The sequence below is a fragment of the Rhipicephalus microplus genome, chromosome 1 (assembly GCF_043290135.1).
Source record: "Rhipicephalus microplus isolate Deutch F79 chromosome 1, USDA_Rmic, whole genome shotgun sequence".
NCBI lineage: Eukaryota > Metazoa > Arthropoda > Arachnida > Ixodida > Ixodidae > Rhipicephalus > Rhipicephalus microplus.
In genome coordinates, this window is record NC_134700.1 from 190,355,371 (window position 1) to 190,372,395 (window position 17,025).

At 46.6% G+C, this 17,025-nt stretch overlaps 1 protein-coding gene across 1 annotated transcript; it reads right to left on the minus strand.

Moving 5' to 3' along the window:
* Positions 1-11,106: 11,106 nt before the first annotated feature.
* LOC142769097 (uncharacterized) lies at positions 11,107-15,353 on the minus strand. The gene is made up of 2 exons (XM_075872025.1): positions 15,271-15,353; positions 11,107-13,080 (listed from the first exon to the last, which is right to left on the minus strand). Exon 2 carries the CDS (start codon positions 13,048-13,050, stop codon positions 11,719-11,721), a length of 1,332 nt encoding a protein of 443 aa, XP_075728140.1. The 5' UTR covers positions 13,051-13,080; positions 15,271-15,353; the 3' UTR covers positions 11,107-11,718.
* Between the last annotated feature and the right edge of the window lie 1,672 nt (positions 15,354-17,025).

Consider the following 17,025-nt stretch of genomic DNA (forward strand, 5'->3'; position numbering starts at 1 on the left):
CACAACAACGCAGTACAAGGGTTTTCCCTGTCGCTTGCCACTTGAAATACATCGCGTACACCTAACGAACTTGGTCAATTAACACGAAGTCATGGAAACCCGGAATACTGCTGCAACACTGAAATACATAAGACTTCTGACGACCGCGTGTGTGATATTCAGTGTGTAGCCTCGATGTGAAGCAGAAAACATGTCATATTCTGTTATCTGAAACACGAAGACAACGCAACGTGTGTACCTACAGCCTTCAAAAAATTTCAGTAAAATGTAACATTTCTATATTAATAAACTTCGGGAAACCAAGTAATTACAACGCACGTTCACTGTGCGTGCATTGAGGAAAAACAAAAAAACTTATCTATTTTGCTATTTCAAAAGGAAATAAATACGGACATTCAAGTCTAAATCTCATTCCGCCCATAGATTCTGCGAACCTCCCAAATTAGTGTTCGGAGTAGTACACATATATAATGAAATAAAAATCAACAAGGAAAAAAATATACGGATAGCAGTTGGTCTGGAAGCAGCTTGGACGAGCAGGCGGAGCATCACAAGAGTGGCTTGTTGACCAAGTTGGCGCATTATTATTTAGTCGTAAACCGCCAGCAAATGGGAAGAAATACGTGAGTGTACAAAAGAGGCAAAGTGACAGAGAGGGGAGAATGTGTGGTTCCTAGTACTACGCCCATTTGTTTGACGTGTTCTTTTTTTTATTTACTGGCACTGTACCCCAAACATCCATTGAGTGAGCCTGCCCAGGCGATCCCCGCCCCCGATTCAGGGATGTGCATTCTGATCTGACGCACACTCTGCATATACCTTTAGGTAGCATATATACAGTATACACTCTACGCGTTTAGCACGCAGTCTCGTATAGTCTCGCTCCAACGTATAGTCTAACACGTTTCCATGAAGCTTATTAGTGTTCATGAAAAATAAATTTATTATTATTATTATCATCATCATCATCATCATTATTATTATTATTATCATCATTATTATCATCATTATTATCATCATTATTATCATCATTATTATCATCATTATTATCATCATTATTATCATCATTATTATCATCATCATCATCATCATCATCATCATTATCATCACCATCATCATCATCACCATCATCACCATCATCATCATCACCATCATCATCATCACCATCACCATCATCATCACCATCATCATCATCATTATCATCATTATCATTATTATCATCATCATCATTATTATCATTATCATTATTATCATTATTATCATTATTATTATTATTGTTATTATTGTTATTGTTATTATTATTATTATTATTATTATTATTATTATTATTATTATTATTATTATTATTATTATTATTATTATTATTATTATTATTATTATTACACGGAAGCCCTTCATCAGAGCACTCCCGTACAAGTGTAAAGTCGATGACAGAAAAGGCTGTTAAGTTTCTGCACGACTGAACTGGTGGTTGCTCGAGCTTCCATCGCATTCACACAGTGAAAGCTTGTCAATTCGGCTCCCGTTAATTCGAAAATCTGATATTCCGGGCGTGTCCTCTCATCCCTGCGAGCGTGTCTATTGCTTACTGGTCTCTAACTCTCGTTCATTCGGTCATACTCATATTTGACTGCAACCTGGATAATTGGGACGATACTTGGAGAACGCCAAGCACAAAGGGCCGTAAAAGTAGGGAAAACGGAGTTCCCGAACAATTGAAGCGGTCGCGGGCATTCAGAAAGGTGTGGTCGCCATCCACAATCGTATTGCTGGCAAGCAAGCAGGGGCGTAGACAGAAGTATTTTTCGGGGGCAACCGAGGGGGGACCGGGGAAAATGGTCATTTTCCACTCTATATGCCATGGCGAAAAAATATTCCGAGGTGGGGAGCTGGGGGTACGGACCACGTGTGTGACCCCCTTGCTACGCCACAGCAACCAATGCTTCATCGGTCATCGCAGACTTGTTTCGTTATCGATGTTACTCGGTGCACCTAAACTGAGTGGGCGTTATCTATGATGGGGTTAATATCGACCGGGGCCAAAGCTATGACATGCAGTGGCTACTTATATTCTCTGTGCCTTCGAAACTGAGTAGCCGGCGTCCATGACTGTGCATTAGCGATCTTAGTTTATGCATCAGCAGATACCGTGTTCAACAGTTTTGTTTCGACCGTGAGCGTTTAAGCCGCGCAGCTGTGTTCAGAGAACTTCGTGGACACTATCATATCCCTGTTTCGTCCAGAGCGGATGCGGCACTGGATATACGTTCGCTTTGACATCAAGCAATGAGCAGTAATGTCACAAAAGTAAACATGGCGGAAACTTACCGGTCATGGTCTGCACGATGGCATAAAACTCGCTTGCTATCTTGTGATAAACGAATAGTTAACTGCCCCCCCCCCCCCCCATGCTATTATTAGTTTTTCAGTCTCATCACGTGCTTCGTGGTGGTGGTGGTACTCGTAATAAAAGATGGGTTCAGAGCCAGGTTCAGCTTGACGCGGTTGTTTTTGAGCCGTGGTCACACTTTGAACAATGTCCCGAACGATGTAAAATGTGACCTTTACGTTACTCTTTCACATAACACGCAGTATTGGGTTTGCATATTTACCAAGAAATGTAAAATGCACACGTGTATAAACATTTTTGTACTGTTTTTTTTTTTACAGTTAAGACAATTCAGTGTTCGGTTATTTTTGATGTTTGCTTCAGGCCCGGGAAATTTGAATCAACGAGCTTTCACACTAACCTGCGGTGAGGAGCACTGCTGCAGTTCTGTACTACTGTTAAGCCAGATATTTTCTTGTGTGCATGTGGGTTCCTCGTTGCTGATCGCAACCGTTGTAGCCTTAGTGTGCAGTGAGGTTTCTGTGCACGACACGGATACGTTCAAAGGTTCAGGGATGATTGTATAAAATCATCTTACGAGCCGTATACACAAACCCATTATTGATAATAATGCGAAAATAATAACAATATTAGGATGATGATTAAAAAGAAGAATAGTGGTAGTAGACAACGCAGTTCCCATTCCTATGGAATAACATAACTTATAACGCGCTGTGAGGGACCACATGCCGCGATGGTTTGGTCTGCGATCGAAGAAATGGATTCGTCAGCACGTGACTTGGTGACGGAATAGCGGCGCCATCTGAGACTGGAGTCGTTTGGGAAAAGACAAGACAGTTGCCATCAATGAGCAATAGGTGAAAAACTGTAAGAAAGACGGGCGTCTAACAACTATAGGTATGAGCAGTTTTGCTCTAGTAGAGCGATGAGGAGAAGATGCTTTTTCATGTAGCAGTTTTTCCTCCGCTTAGCTCGAAAGCGAAAAATAAATGTATCGTATATGAGGTCACCAAGCGAAGGAAATGTACGAGCCAGGAACCACTCCAACACACACACACACACACACACACATATATATATATATATATATATATATATATATATATATATATATATATATATATATATATATATATATATATATATATATATATATATATATATATATATATATATATATATATATATAAGGAAAAAAGTTCATACCTAAGGGCTAGTTTTTCCGTGTTTTGACACAATATTATTGAGTTCTAACAGACAATAATGCCAAGGAATGTATAGGAGAAGTTATTAGAACCAATGTAAAGTAAATAAGAAGAAAGAAAAGTGGGTGAAAGAACAACTTGCCATGAGCAGGAATCGAACCTACGACCTCCGAATAACACGCTAGATGTTCCACCACCGAGCTATCACGGCGGCAATTCCCCCAGCCACTTTATTGGGTTTATATGTGAATTTAAACATGGGAGTGTCAGTCAGCGCCACCTGTAGCCATGGCGGCTAGTGTGGTACACTCTTTTTATGAGCTTGTATGGCGTCACGTAGCACGTGAACTTATTACGAGCCGGCAGCTGACCAATAGTCCCTCGTATGCAACCTAACAGCATCAAGTCTGCCAGTACGAGACCCTCGTTAATGAATGAGGGAAAGAAATGTATACCATATATATATATTCTTTTTGCATCGACATCAGGCGCGCATGCAGTGGCATGTCGAGACAAAAAACAAGAGACGCTTTATCATTTATTCGGCGTCTGTGAGGGGTAAACTATACCTTCAGCTTTTCGGCGACGACAAAGCAAACAGGAAAGCATACAAAAGTGCAAAGGTTTCCATATCGAAAATCTCACATTCGAAATAAATGTTGTACGAGCTCTCAGATACGTAATTAAAAGCACAAGAATAGTAGCAGGCAAAGAACGCCAAAGCGAACAACAGTGATTGCATTCGTTCACGTCGTTGTCTTTTTTTTTGTTGTTGTTGGCAGAGAATAATTAGTGTGGGTGGTAAACTCGTTTAGAAATATAATTCTCATCAGAAAACATCCTCCACGATGCGAAGACATACTGCGTACTCGAGTGCTGGACGACCCAGCTTCAGAGGTATGGCGATGGATATAAATCATGGCAACCGCTGCGTGTACTGGGCTTATCTAACTGTCTTTCTTTCAGTTAAGTATCGATTTGAAGGCGTCACTTGAGTTTTACAGTTGTGTCATGTTCGTTAAATGCCAACCAATTTCCCCCGAGCAACAGGAAATTTGACCGTTTTTATCTGTCTGTCCATTGATCAATCCTTCTGTCGTGGTGCTCCCATGGTTGCCTACTGATCTTAGTTCCGAAATTCGCCTATGCGGATAAGTGTGTGTGTGACAAACTTAGAGGAGCTCGTTTCACAACATTATAACATGCATGCGGCGTACGTGGCGAAACAATTTGCCCCCGTCATGTGTGGCGCATACCAGCGTACTATAAGGCGCTTATTGTAAGCATGACCGTGTCACACGTGCTTCACGGTCTATAGTTGCATATCAACCAAAAGAGAGGTAAAATGGGCAGTGTTTTAACCAAAAGAAACGATGTGTATGTAGTAGACATGATGAAATTACCCTTGGGGAGAAACCACGCGGTACTGGTCATTATAATTAATACGTGGGGTTTTACAGCCCAGAACAGCGATATAATCATGAGAGACGCCGCATTGGATGTCTCCGGATATTTTGGCCACCTGGTGTTCATACACGTGCGCAGACTTCGCGCAGTGCAGGGGCCTCTGCCGTTTCACCTCCACCAAAATGTGACCGCTTCAGCCGGTATCGAACCCACGACCTTCGGTTCAGAAGCAGAGCATCTTAAGCAATGTAGTGGACGCCGTATGCAGGCCGTGAAAAAATTTGTTACATCAACGGTTGCCAAACAACAACACCCGCTGTGAAGTTGGTCCACAACGTGAGTGTGGTTGCAGTTTTGTCTATAGCGCAATAAACATTACGTGCGGACTTAGAGGAGTGAGCGCGCTACAGAGCAACGTTGCTCATCCCTTCGTGAATGCACCAGCGTATACGCTGCTTGCACTGCGTTTCAATAAAAGTGATGAATACAAAGCGCGTGGTGGAATGCGAGCGTCGACGTTAATTCGGATTATAGCTACCTTCTACAAGCCAGAGTAGCAGAGATTCCAGACAAACTCACGACATACTGCAAATGCTGAATATACAGAAATACATCAATCCATGGCGCAGTTGCATTTTAAGGGCCCATAAACCACACCAATTTCTAAGGCAAGGCAGTCTCGCCTTCGCTACCCTTCATACGAGCGCTGTGCCCTCTTCTTTTCATAAAGCACGTGGAAACGTAGTAATAAGTGTTTAGACATTCAGGATAGCGAGGACAGACTCAAGTTTGAGCAGCGCCGTTTACCGCCCTAGCGGAAAGAAGGCAAAGCTCCGGTTGCTCGGACGGGCCGCGCTTGCCGGGTTTCCCACTGCCCACACGGAAAACGCGTTCCTTGGAGCGCTTATCTCGCATTTTGCACGCTGTAGGCAGTGTTCCTGCGTCATTCTGGAAAGCAGGCACGCACTGCTGCTGCCACGGAGGAAGGAAAGGTAGGAGAGGCCCTGACGTCACTCGTTGTGAAACCTAAATGAAGCCGGAAGTCGGCCATATTGACTGCGTGAATTCTCCTCTCTTGTTTACATCCGAATGTAAAGAAGAAGCACGACTCTATCTCCGGCTCGTAAAGCACGTCAGCTGCGCAGCGTGCGTGTCGTGACGATCCGAAACTAATGGAACTGGGCTCAACGCTCTGGGCCAGCGCGACACCTTCGGTGAAATCATTTCGTCCGAGTCTTAACAGCGAGTAACGGCTCACCGACAACGAAGCAAGTACCAGAGAACGCGCACTAGATGCACTGACAACGGCAAGTGTTTTCACGTCATTAATTCAGCAACTGTACAGACAACACGATCAGCCGTGCGCCTTTTGCGGTTGAATTCCGCCACGCGGCCCACGTAGCGTCCGGCCACTGTGTCTGTGTTCCGCGTGAAACTCTCCGGCGTCAGCATTCTGTGACCGTGGTGACTTCGAGCACGGTGCAAGTAACACTTGAGCGCGGTTGCTGTTGCGTTGAGATTACATGCAATGCTGGCGGAGAGAACACGAAGCGGAACAGAAAAGGTGTTTTAATACGCACATACAAGTTGTTACTGTTCACACACAACGCGAAACTAGGTATGTGCACATGGTCTTCATTGCGTCTTGCTGGGCTCAACAGCATCGTCCGTTGTCACAAGCAGGATCACTGCCCAACCATCACGCACTGCAAGGCGTTCTTCGTCGTTCCGCTTCATCATGGTGCCAAACGCAATTTCGCTGAACACTAATTGCTTCATCCGCCGCACGACACATTGCACGCACTGCTGCTGCCACGGCGTAGACATGGATATGCACTCGTTTTACGCGCTGTTGAAACGCTGTGACGGATAAAAGGATTTGTAAACGTTGCTAAGAGTACACTAACTGCAGGAGAACACCGCGTAACCAATAACGCGGCACAGAGCACGGATATTGTCCGTCACGGCTCAGCACGAGACCTGGGGAGGCACACATGCCACCGCCAGCCGCGGCCGCTCACTGCTAGACCAGCTCCACTGCGCAACACATAACCACAGCAACGCCGCCAATGTGCCTATTGAATATGGCCGCCATGATTTCATTTCCTCCACACTTTTCACGTAGCGCGCCGGCTGGGCATGCCCTCTCCTATCTCTCCTTCCTCCGTGGCTGTTGCATTGTTAGCTGCTACAAAATTTTAAACATGGCGAAGATCTGAAAACTGTCCGTCAAGTTCTACCGTTTGAAATGCAAGCAGTGTGAGAAGCGAAGACGTCAAAAGTAGATTATACTACAAAAGTGGTCAGTACTACAAACTAGTGATTAACTGAAAGAAACGCGATGGTCGGACTCATATTAAAAGAAAGCGTGTTTGTAAACTGAAACTATATAAAATATACAACCGCTGTACATATCAAGATCTGGCTCTAGCTGGCTTTCCGATACAACCATTGATAGTGCGAAAATGGTGGAGCATGCTAGCTTAATACACTTAAAATACCGCACTGTGAGCCCTCCAAATGTTTTATTCAGCTGATGTGTCGTAGACTTCTCGTCGCCGCTCAGTGTAAACAGATCTGTGCTGCGGGTTCATGTACGCTGAGCGTTTATACGTACAAGTCTTGCAAGCAACACCCACCGATAAGTTAGCACGATAAGGTGTTGTGATGATAGGATTGAAGTCATCAGTTCTATTCCCGCATATGCCAGCTGTATTTCCATGGGAGCGAAACGCAGCCACAGTGAGCTCAGATTTTGGTGCAAGAATGATATACAGGGCGTGTTCGTGTTGCATATTTCAAGCGCACAGTGGTATGACGCTCAGTGTAAACAGAAATGACGCTCGGTGTGTGTGCACCCTCTGTCCGTGGTCGTCGCGCCATGTACACTTCAGATAAATTTAGGTGCACGTTAAAAAAAACACCCTCAGGTGGCCTGCCTCAATCTGTTGTCTAAAACCATGGCGTGCCTCCTACTGATATGATGGTTTTGGCACGTAAAATATGTCCTTGCATGCACCCGAGTTGCGGGCGATATACAGCTGCCGCTGTGATAATTAGTTGAAAAAAGAACCAAGGTAGATATAAAGTTTTCGGTGGTCCCATGAAATTTAACGCGATTATGAAAGGCCAATCTCGGCTTAACTAACAACATGATCGATCCTAGAGGGTATTGTGTGATATGATGACGGTCAAAACAACCAATTTGACATTCGAATCGGTGAACATGCTGCTTGATCAGGCGTAGATATTATCCGAAATGGTACATCTGCTGCAGGAAACAAGCATGGCTGAAGAGAAAATAAAATATTTTTGTGCGCATCATTGTACTTTCGAATAAGCTGCAGAAAATCAAAGGTGCCATTGAACTTACGATACGACCTTGTTCACATCCGATGAAAACCTCGGCAAAAGCGAAACTCTTGTGAAACTGAACACACCGCATTGAAATTGTGTCAGGGACTGAACAGGGCAGACAAATTCAATCGCTCCACACTGACCTCCTACTGATATAAAGCCGTGTGACAATTTGGTATTCAAGCAATAGAAATCCGAACGCTATATACAAGGCGGCTCCGAGAAGACGAATTCTGCTGCACATGTGCGCTTTACCGGTGTTACGACCGGCCCTAGGAAACCAAGCAGGAGGAGTTTGGGGGAGAACCGGTTCTTGACCGACTGTGTCGACCACCCCCCCCCCTCCCCATTCAGGCTCCCCCTCTCGCCGGGAGAACTCCGGAACCTGCTGTGCGTTCGTGACCATGTTTGGTAACATTTTAGGGCGCCGTGACCATATATGGACCTCGTGTTAGGTTGTGCCACTCCATGTGTTGTGAGGTGTGTTTCCCCCTCTCTCGTGGCCGAGGTGCCGGAGCCACCGTATTGGCTGACGATGCGGACAGTGCGCCCAGTGTCGGCAACGCGGCGCTATAAAATGCCGAAGACGTTTTGTATCTCTCACTCTTCTCTCTTTGGATCAGTTGACCACTTCTACACATGTAAATAAATCTCTGTCGTTCGTTCGGGCGCTTCTTCTCGCTGAATTGTTGGACGATAGATCCTGCGACGGGGCCAGCTACCGAAAACGAGACCGGCAGGACCCGGAGTCCCAACACCGGCAACATACATGTAGAATTCGCACCGTCACTTCACTATTAATGTTATAGAAAGGCAGCTGTTCACCATGATACCATCGACCTTCACTCTATAGCACTCGCTGAAAGACATCGTGTTCGACTTGCTTGGTCCCGCAAAAGTTGCCACTGAACCGCTTTTGGTTCTGATAAAATTCACAGTGTGAAAACGTTTCTATAAATTTTTTAAACCTTCGGAGCAAGTCACAGGTGACGTTGCACGTGCAGGGCGACCAGATAACAGCACGTGCAGAGCGCGTGAACGTGCTGAGATAGCGCAGGCAGCAAGGAACGGGGCACTGGGCGACCGGCTTTTGCTAAAAAGGCGGCGAAACGCGCGCGGCGCAGAGCCCCCTGGCCGAGGTTGGGCGGCCCATTTCACGTGTTTCAACTACAGGCTGCCATCTCCGATTGCGCAGTCGCAAATGTAGAAAATTAACTGCAAGCAGTTTATCGCGCACGATAGTCGCGCAAAACAAGGAAGTACGGGCATGCAGATGCATAACACAGCAGGGTATACGTGACGATTCGCAACAGACATCTGTCGTATATCGACCAATGGAGAGCTTATTTCATGCTGACGTCACGCGAGCGCTCTGCTGACGTCACGAGTTTTGCCGCAAAGATAGGAAATGCCTGGAGAGAATAACGTGCTTGTTTTTTGTGTTTTTAGAGGCTGATTAGGGTCCTTTAAAAACTGTAGCGCTACATTTGAAGAAAAAACAAAACGCACTGCATTTTATAGATAGCAATAAAAGGCGACTAACGCAAGCGCATTCATGAAAAAACAGTGGACAGGGTGGAATTCGTACAAGCTTTTCATCTCGTAGGCCCAAAACATGCCACCCAGTCAGCTTCTCGCCAAATGTTTCGCACAGGCATGATTTTCACGATGTGTGGAATGCACCGGGATTTCCGTATCATTATCATGAAATCTTCAGCTACAATTTTCTTCGCGGTGAAGCTGTCCAGTGAATCGTTCCGTGCGAGTCACGATCCAGAAACCATTCATCATCATAAACGGCTGTATACCACAGGGCATAATTGCCACAGTACTCACCACTGGGGAACCAATAAATGAAGGAGGCACCACTTCGTCCAAGAAACGGCTGCGAAACGACGGCGGCGAGCCGCAGAACCGGAGTACGTATGCGGTCGTCCTTAATGAAAGGGAACACACGAGTGCGCTCCGCGGCTACTGCCAGCAGCATCATCAACCGACAACCAAAGAGAGCACAGTGGCATTTGGTGTCCAAAGAAAGCGTGGTGGCTTTAGGCGTCCCCTATTGGCAAACAATACAAAGAGTCATGGCCGTTGGACGAGCACTGCTAGATAACACTCCCGCTCCGGTGGTGCCGCCAAAAGCAAGACGCGATTTCTTCAGCCATCCGTTGACGGTGCTGCAGGCAACCACCGCAACGAACAGGCCATGCGCGTGCGCGTTCCCTTTCGTAAAGGATGACCTCGTGACAAGTGTACAACGAGAGAATACTAGGGAACGGGAAAGACATCGGCGGTTGCGAGGAGACCCCGCGAAGCGATAGAAGGTGTATTTGTTAACGACTACATGCCCGTAAATCGAGAGGTGCGAACGCTTAGTTTGAGCGCGAATTTTTTGTGTTTTGAAGTTCTGTCTGTATCACGTCTGTGACTGTAGTTACCTCGAACCTCTCTTCTCCGAGAATCTAAGTTAACGCAATTTGGTATCACCTAGCTTCAGTCTATCAGTGACGTAGAAGCAACCTATACAGAAACAACCTGCATCACCTAGATAACGCCTATAGGCAACCTAGGAGCAACCAGATTAGTCCTCAGAATCGTAGTTTCACTGTTTCAAGCCTTCGGCGGCTTTAGGCAAGCTTCAATTTTTCCCGTAGTCATCCCTTCGTTTGAAAGGCCACCGTTCGACGGCTGAGCGAGCACCCATTCTTAAGTATACACGTTGCTTCCAATCTCGTGCAGTCGCGCTGAATTCGTAAAAAGACCCAAGGAATGTAACGACTGCTAAACGTTTTGTGTCGCACCAGGCGAGAACACGGTGCTCTTTATTGGTGTCATTAGATCTGCGAGCGATGATGGTCCGATGTTGCACGATTTAGAGCAGTTGACAATTTACTCGAGCTGTCCCACCTGACGCGGGCTGGACAGAAAGGCTACTTCGCCAGAGATGCCACGATGTGCCAGGAATCCACCTCCGCGCGGCGTCACGACTTCCCTCTTTGGCTTCCTCTGGAATCCTGCGTGATCTCACAAAGTTTCCCTCAAAAATTTTCTTTGTCGCTCTAACAGACAAGCAGCGCTGATGTCACGGCTGACATAGCATTCAATCTCAATAGGAACACAGGTGACTTTTTTTTTGACAGAGCTCTAGGGGCAAACGGCTGACTGAACCATTTTCAGATCACACTCGACCTCCCTTGGCGCCAGGAAGCTCATAGTTGTGACAAGTACAGTATGCCTCTACATCTAAGTGATACAAGAATGATCACAGTCAGTCCAGTTGAACTCCGGACTACAGAATAAAGAAAAAACCAAAGAGTCCTTGGAACGAGTCAATTTCATGAAGCCGATTAAGGAGACATGTTCGGTACTTTTCAGTACACGTGGCCCTAAAAATCAGTGTCAGGGCAGAGTGACGCGGCCCTGACTGTCGAAGCCAGCGCTCTGGCTGCCGTTCCTCACCGTGAAGGCCTCTGCGCTGGCGCTGATTTTCTTCTGTCCCATCTTGACGAAGAAGAATCGAGCGGGATCGGTGCTCAAGGCGATTTTGACGAGCGGAGTGGCCACCGACATGGTTCCAGCCGTGGGCGAGGTCCAGATGACCCGTCTTCCCGAGTCACGCGACACCTGGACGTCTCCCCAGGGTGTCTGCTTGATGCGTACGCAACCGACGAGCCAAATCTCATCGCCATTACGAGTGCTTCGCTGCCTCGCCTCCCGCATTAGACGGAAACACTCGCGGAAACGCTCTGTGCTTTGATCTTGGTTTGAGTAGAACATGCTTAGTGGCACATCGTAGAATAGGTTTCGAAACCGCTCGGTGGTCGACTTGGTCCCAGAAGCGTCGACGAGATAGACGAGACCATGGTTGAGTGCCGTGAAAGTCACTCCACGGCTGGAGACCTTGGCCAACCTGGTGCCCGAAGCCATGTCCACGTTCTCACCTTCTTGGAGCACGCGGCCACACGGGTGACACACGCAGCTGGAGTCGCCCGAGGAGTCGATCACCGCCGTGCAGTGCATGGCAAAGTTGACCACTCGCACGGAGCCATCCGTCGCGATGTCTACGCGTATGCAGTCTTGTAGGATGACGGACACGGTGCCGTAGCTGGTCACTACGGGACCGTAGTAGTCGTCAGGCAATTGGTCCCAGGGTTGCTCCAACAAAGCTTCCAGGTCCTCTTGGGCGTCACCGCGACCGCCTCTGCTCATGACGCGCCGCGGTGTCTCGGCGTCGTCGGCGAAGCCGTGATGTGGTTCACCCGTACCGCTGTATTCTTCCTCCGGTCTGTCACCGACGCCGCGCGCCCGCATCATGGAAGCGTGCAGGAGCCGAGCGTATTCGACCTGTTGGTGCAAGTCAAGGTCGTAATCGTAGAGAACGGGTTCTTCCTGCGACTCGAAACCACTGGTATTTGCGTACTCGTCCGCGTAGTAAGCATTGAAGACGTCCCCGTTCTCGTCGACGAAGGAACCGTAGGGGCTGAATGTAGACATGAGCTCGGGGTAGCCGATCATAGAAGATGGCACATAGAGGAAAGGCTGGTTCACCAAGCCTGGCCACGGCATTACGCTGTCGTCGAAACTGTAATCGGCCACATCCCATTCAACGCGATGGTCGGGCTCTTCGTCGCCCCCGTGCGGGGGCGTACGTCGCGTGCGTTGGTTCTCTCCGTGGCGCTGATTGCGCCTGCCGGGTCCAGCAGTGGCAGTGTGACGCTTGCGGGTGGCCATCGCAGTGAGAGCGCCACGCGTCCCCGTCGCCTGCACAAGTACGAACGGTTCGGCAAGCTGAGTGAAAGAACACACTTGCTCAATTAGCGTCCGCGAAACGTTGTTGCGCTTGTGAAGTTCGCTAAGAATGAAAACCGATAGAGATTCTGACCAGTGTGCATTCGATAGAGATGCTGACCAGTGTGCAAAAGCTTTTACGTACGAGAGACTTCGTGAATCAGGCCACTGGCAAACAAATTCACAAAGTATTTCTTGCGCGGCTGTTATCACTAATGCATGGCATGGTCTACTCCACGACTGACTCGCACCTTCTCTTGCGAACAAAACTAACTCGAGGATGAACCATGAGGCCGAAATCGAAAAGTTTTTTTTTCGTAAGTGCTCACTGATACTAACCATCTGGCTTTGCGCTCAGCAGCTCATTTGACTAAAAACTATGTAATCTTGCCAACAAATTTGTCGCAAGATGTATTTTCTTAATATGGGCCCTGAACCAGGACAATATTGATAATTATATTTTATTGGTGCTCCTTATAGCGTTTAGTCAGAGATATAAACGGTGCTGCGGGCCCACCATACTGAGACGAAGATAAACGGCAGGTAACACATTAACGGATACATTAACAGCATAGCTAGGAGTGGAAACATAAATACCAATGAGTACGTGGTTACGGGGTTTCCGCTTTAGCATTCAAATAACGTCCTAGAGACATTACAATCTTAAAATCTTATGGAAATCGGAATCCACATTTATGAGGACGTCTTTACTCCGCATTAGTTTATGACAACCATCTTGAACTATCTTCAAGCCAATAGCAACAACATTGTGCTGTATAGTGAAGGCGTATAGGCGCGACTGAAGAAGGCTTTCCCATGAATTAGGAAAATAGACTGGTTACTCTAAAAACATCTCTAAACCGATGTCGCGCACACGAGCAAACGAATTTTCTAGGCATAATAAAAGTGTAATTAGCTACCTATTCTAATAAAAAATGTGTAAAATTTTCACGCTCGTTTAGGTGCCACGACCAATTTTCACGTTAAACAAGTTGGTGAATGAAAATCAGAGCCTACATTTCACGAAGTCGTTGTTACACTGCATATGTTCGTCAGAACAATTGTAGTGGTTATTAGTGACAGCGTGCGTATAATTCAATAGTGAAAGTGGCAGGCTAACGGCGGCAAACAGATCTTACGCAGAAAAAAAAAGGTTGGTGCTGAAACTAAGCCCATGAACAAACTGTGTCAACCTATGTGAACATACGTTTTCATGTAGCAGCGCTGGCGGTCCTCACAGCCTTTTAACGTATACCTTTTTGTGCATCATTGTTCCATTCATTCCGTAAATCTCGAAGCCTGCATGCCGCAATCATCGCTGTACACAGTTTACGAACACACGAACAAGCGCGGGAAGTGCTTGCTTGCTTCGGTGAGACGTTTGAGTTACAGAGTTTCCCATGTGGTGTGCCTAAATCGGCTTCACAAATAGCAAGGGACGTATCAGGGAAGCCAGGCGAGTGTGCTCTAGCACCGGATTGACATAATATGTCTACCGTTAAGGGGTATTCCCATTACGGAGATATCGTCGGGGGAGGCGCGGGAGGTAACCGATTACCGAGTGGGTGCGGCCCCTCTGCAGCCACTCACTGGTAAGAGTTTGGACGCAATCCGTGACGTCGTTGCCACGTCATTGGCAATCGCCGCTCCTCCCCCACAGACTTATTCCCCATGTAAATATCCCTTTAGACGCGTGGTTCTGCGAGTAGTTTGCAGGGATGGCCAACAGGACAACACTGTGCTACAATTAAATTCTGGAAGATCTCTCCGTCGGAGGACTTCTCTGTTGAAGAACATCTCTGTTGGGTAAAATCCTTCCACCACCCACACTCCAGGGACTTATTGCAGACGTCTTACGATTTATTCTAGGGTAGCCTGATGATCCGCTTCTCAAGGCCGGCTAGTCCCGTTAACATGGGCGGACTCTCTGCCGACTGGCCTAGATGCGAAAGCGACAAGAAGGTGTGGTTACAAAACACCAGCCCCGAATCAAGACAACCACTCATATTCCATGGAAGTTTCATCGCTGTGCCTCAAAGAACATCAGATGACGCTTCGGAAACGCTAAGCCCGCTTATTTCATCTCCCGTCCCGAAATCAGCGCCTAGCTGTGAATCATACGAGAAATCGCTACTAGAGAAAAGAGTGTGGACAATAACTCACGTTTACTAAGCCGAGCGGAGCTCCATGGGGAACTGGTCGCAACGGGGCCGAGCAACGCTTCTGATCGGCTCTCAGCGGAAGAGAAGAAGTTCACGCGCTGCCAGCGCGCGGGTCGCGTCATAGAAGAAGCCATCGTGCTGGATTCATTAAAAAAAAATTTGCAATCGTAATGCAGCTACGTCGCATGAATCAGCGTTCAAGTCGCTAACGTCAAACCATTAACTAAGATGGTTTTAGTTCGCGGAAGGAAAGTGAATCGCACAATTTTCCGCGGTGCATTTTCGTCTTCGTCGTGCAGATGTACCTTGCAGGGTTTCTAGATGAATAAACGTCCTGTAAGCACTGTGTAGAGGGCTGGATTGTGTAATAGTTCATTTACTAATGTTGTAAAGGAAACCGCTCAATGCAGACAAAAATGCAGGCATGGTTTAATTTTCTTCGATTGCGAATAGTTACGGCACGGGGGAGCAGTGATTTTTTTTCAATAAATAATTTCGATTGCTAGAAGTACAGCTGATGGCAGGTTAAGACGTCTGCCGCACAGAAGCGAAAACGAGCAAGATGTGATTTTATTATGAAGGAGCGTTATCATATATTCGAAGGGAGGTCGAAAAAAATCTGCAGTGAGTTGCATTAGCTGGGCTTCTCATCGGAAGCCAATGTAAGAAGGAGTTTTATTTTCTTTCTCTTTCTCCAGGTCGAGATAAAATTGAGCCAAAATTCGCTGCAGGTTCTGTACAGACAGTGTTTTTTTTTTCATTTTCGTGTTATCTTTTAGTTTGTCGAAATTTCGTGTAAGGTGTCTGATAGTGGGATGCGAATCAGTGGAGAAATTCCTGAGAAGGGTATTTCGAAGTGCTAAGAAGGTCTTAGCTTTTAGTATCGGTACCATGCTATCACATCTTCCATGACAATTGACCTTTAATGATTACCACGCACGTTCGCAGGAAGGAAAGAAGAAGACGTGACACAAGGTGTTGATGATGATGATGCATCCGCCATGGCTCACACCCATTCAGAGATTGGCCAAGAATTGGTTATACAAGTTTTAAGCCCTTCAAGTATTAAATAATCCTAGCAAAATGAAGAAAGAATGTACTTATAAACAAAGACAGTGCTAACAATGTTTTTTTTTGCCATTCAGACCAGGCTGTAGCGGAGCTCCGAGAAGTAATGACCGACGACACTGCGACCGTCACACGAAGGTCGTGCTCACGAGATGTTGCGTCATGGATAGAACCGACAAAGAATGGCAATGACGCAGCAGCATGCGCAGATGCATTTTCAGCTGTGTAGACGCCTTTCCATTGTCACAACTTGTAGAGAGATTCACTGGTTCATTCCCTCAGTTCATGAGATTCAAGTTAAGACGTGTCTACGGCATTCTCCTAAATGCTGGATGGTGTGGGCGCCAAGGAGCATTGTTATATTGTGTGTTAGGACACATAAACTTCCACTTCATTACGAATTCTACTAACCCCCCACGGAAATCTAAATAATTGGAAGCGAGAAATAGCAATTGAATCAGCATACTCGGAGAAGGAATTTGCATCAGCACCCATTCTGGTAATTGTAATCACTCCACGCGAAGCATCTTTAGACAGTTAAGCAAGAATTTCGCGCCCCACCCTCTTCGTAAACCGATTTTTCTCTTTCCTGGAAGTCTTCTTTCTTCCAAGTTCTTTCAATAAACGTCAGTTGATAGTCGGTGCTTGCAGTGTCCACTTCATTTCTTGTCTCCTGCCTAACTTCGTT

Bases quoted from the DNA above. Each gene is read 5' to 3' on its own strand.
- LOC142769097 (XM_075872025.1), bottom strand. From the start codon at position 13,050: ATGGCCACCCGCAAGCGTCACACTGCCACTGCTGGACCCGGCAGGCGC.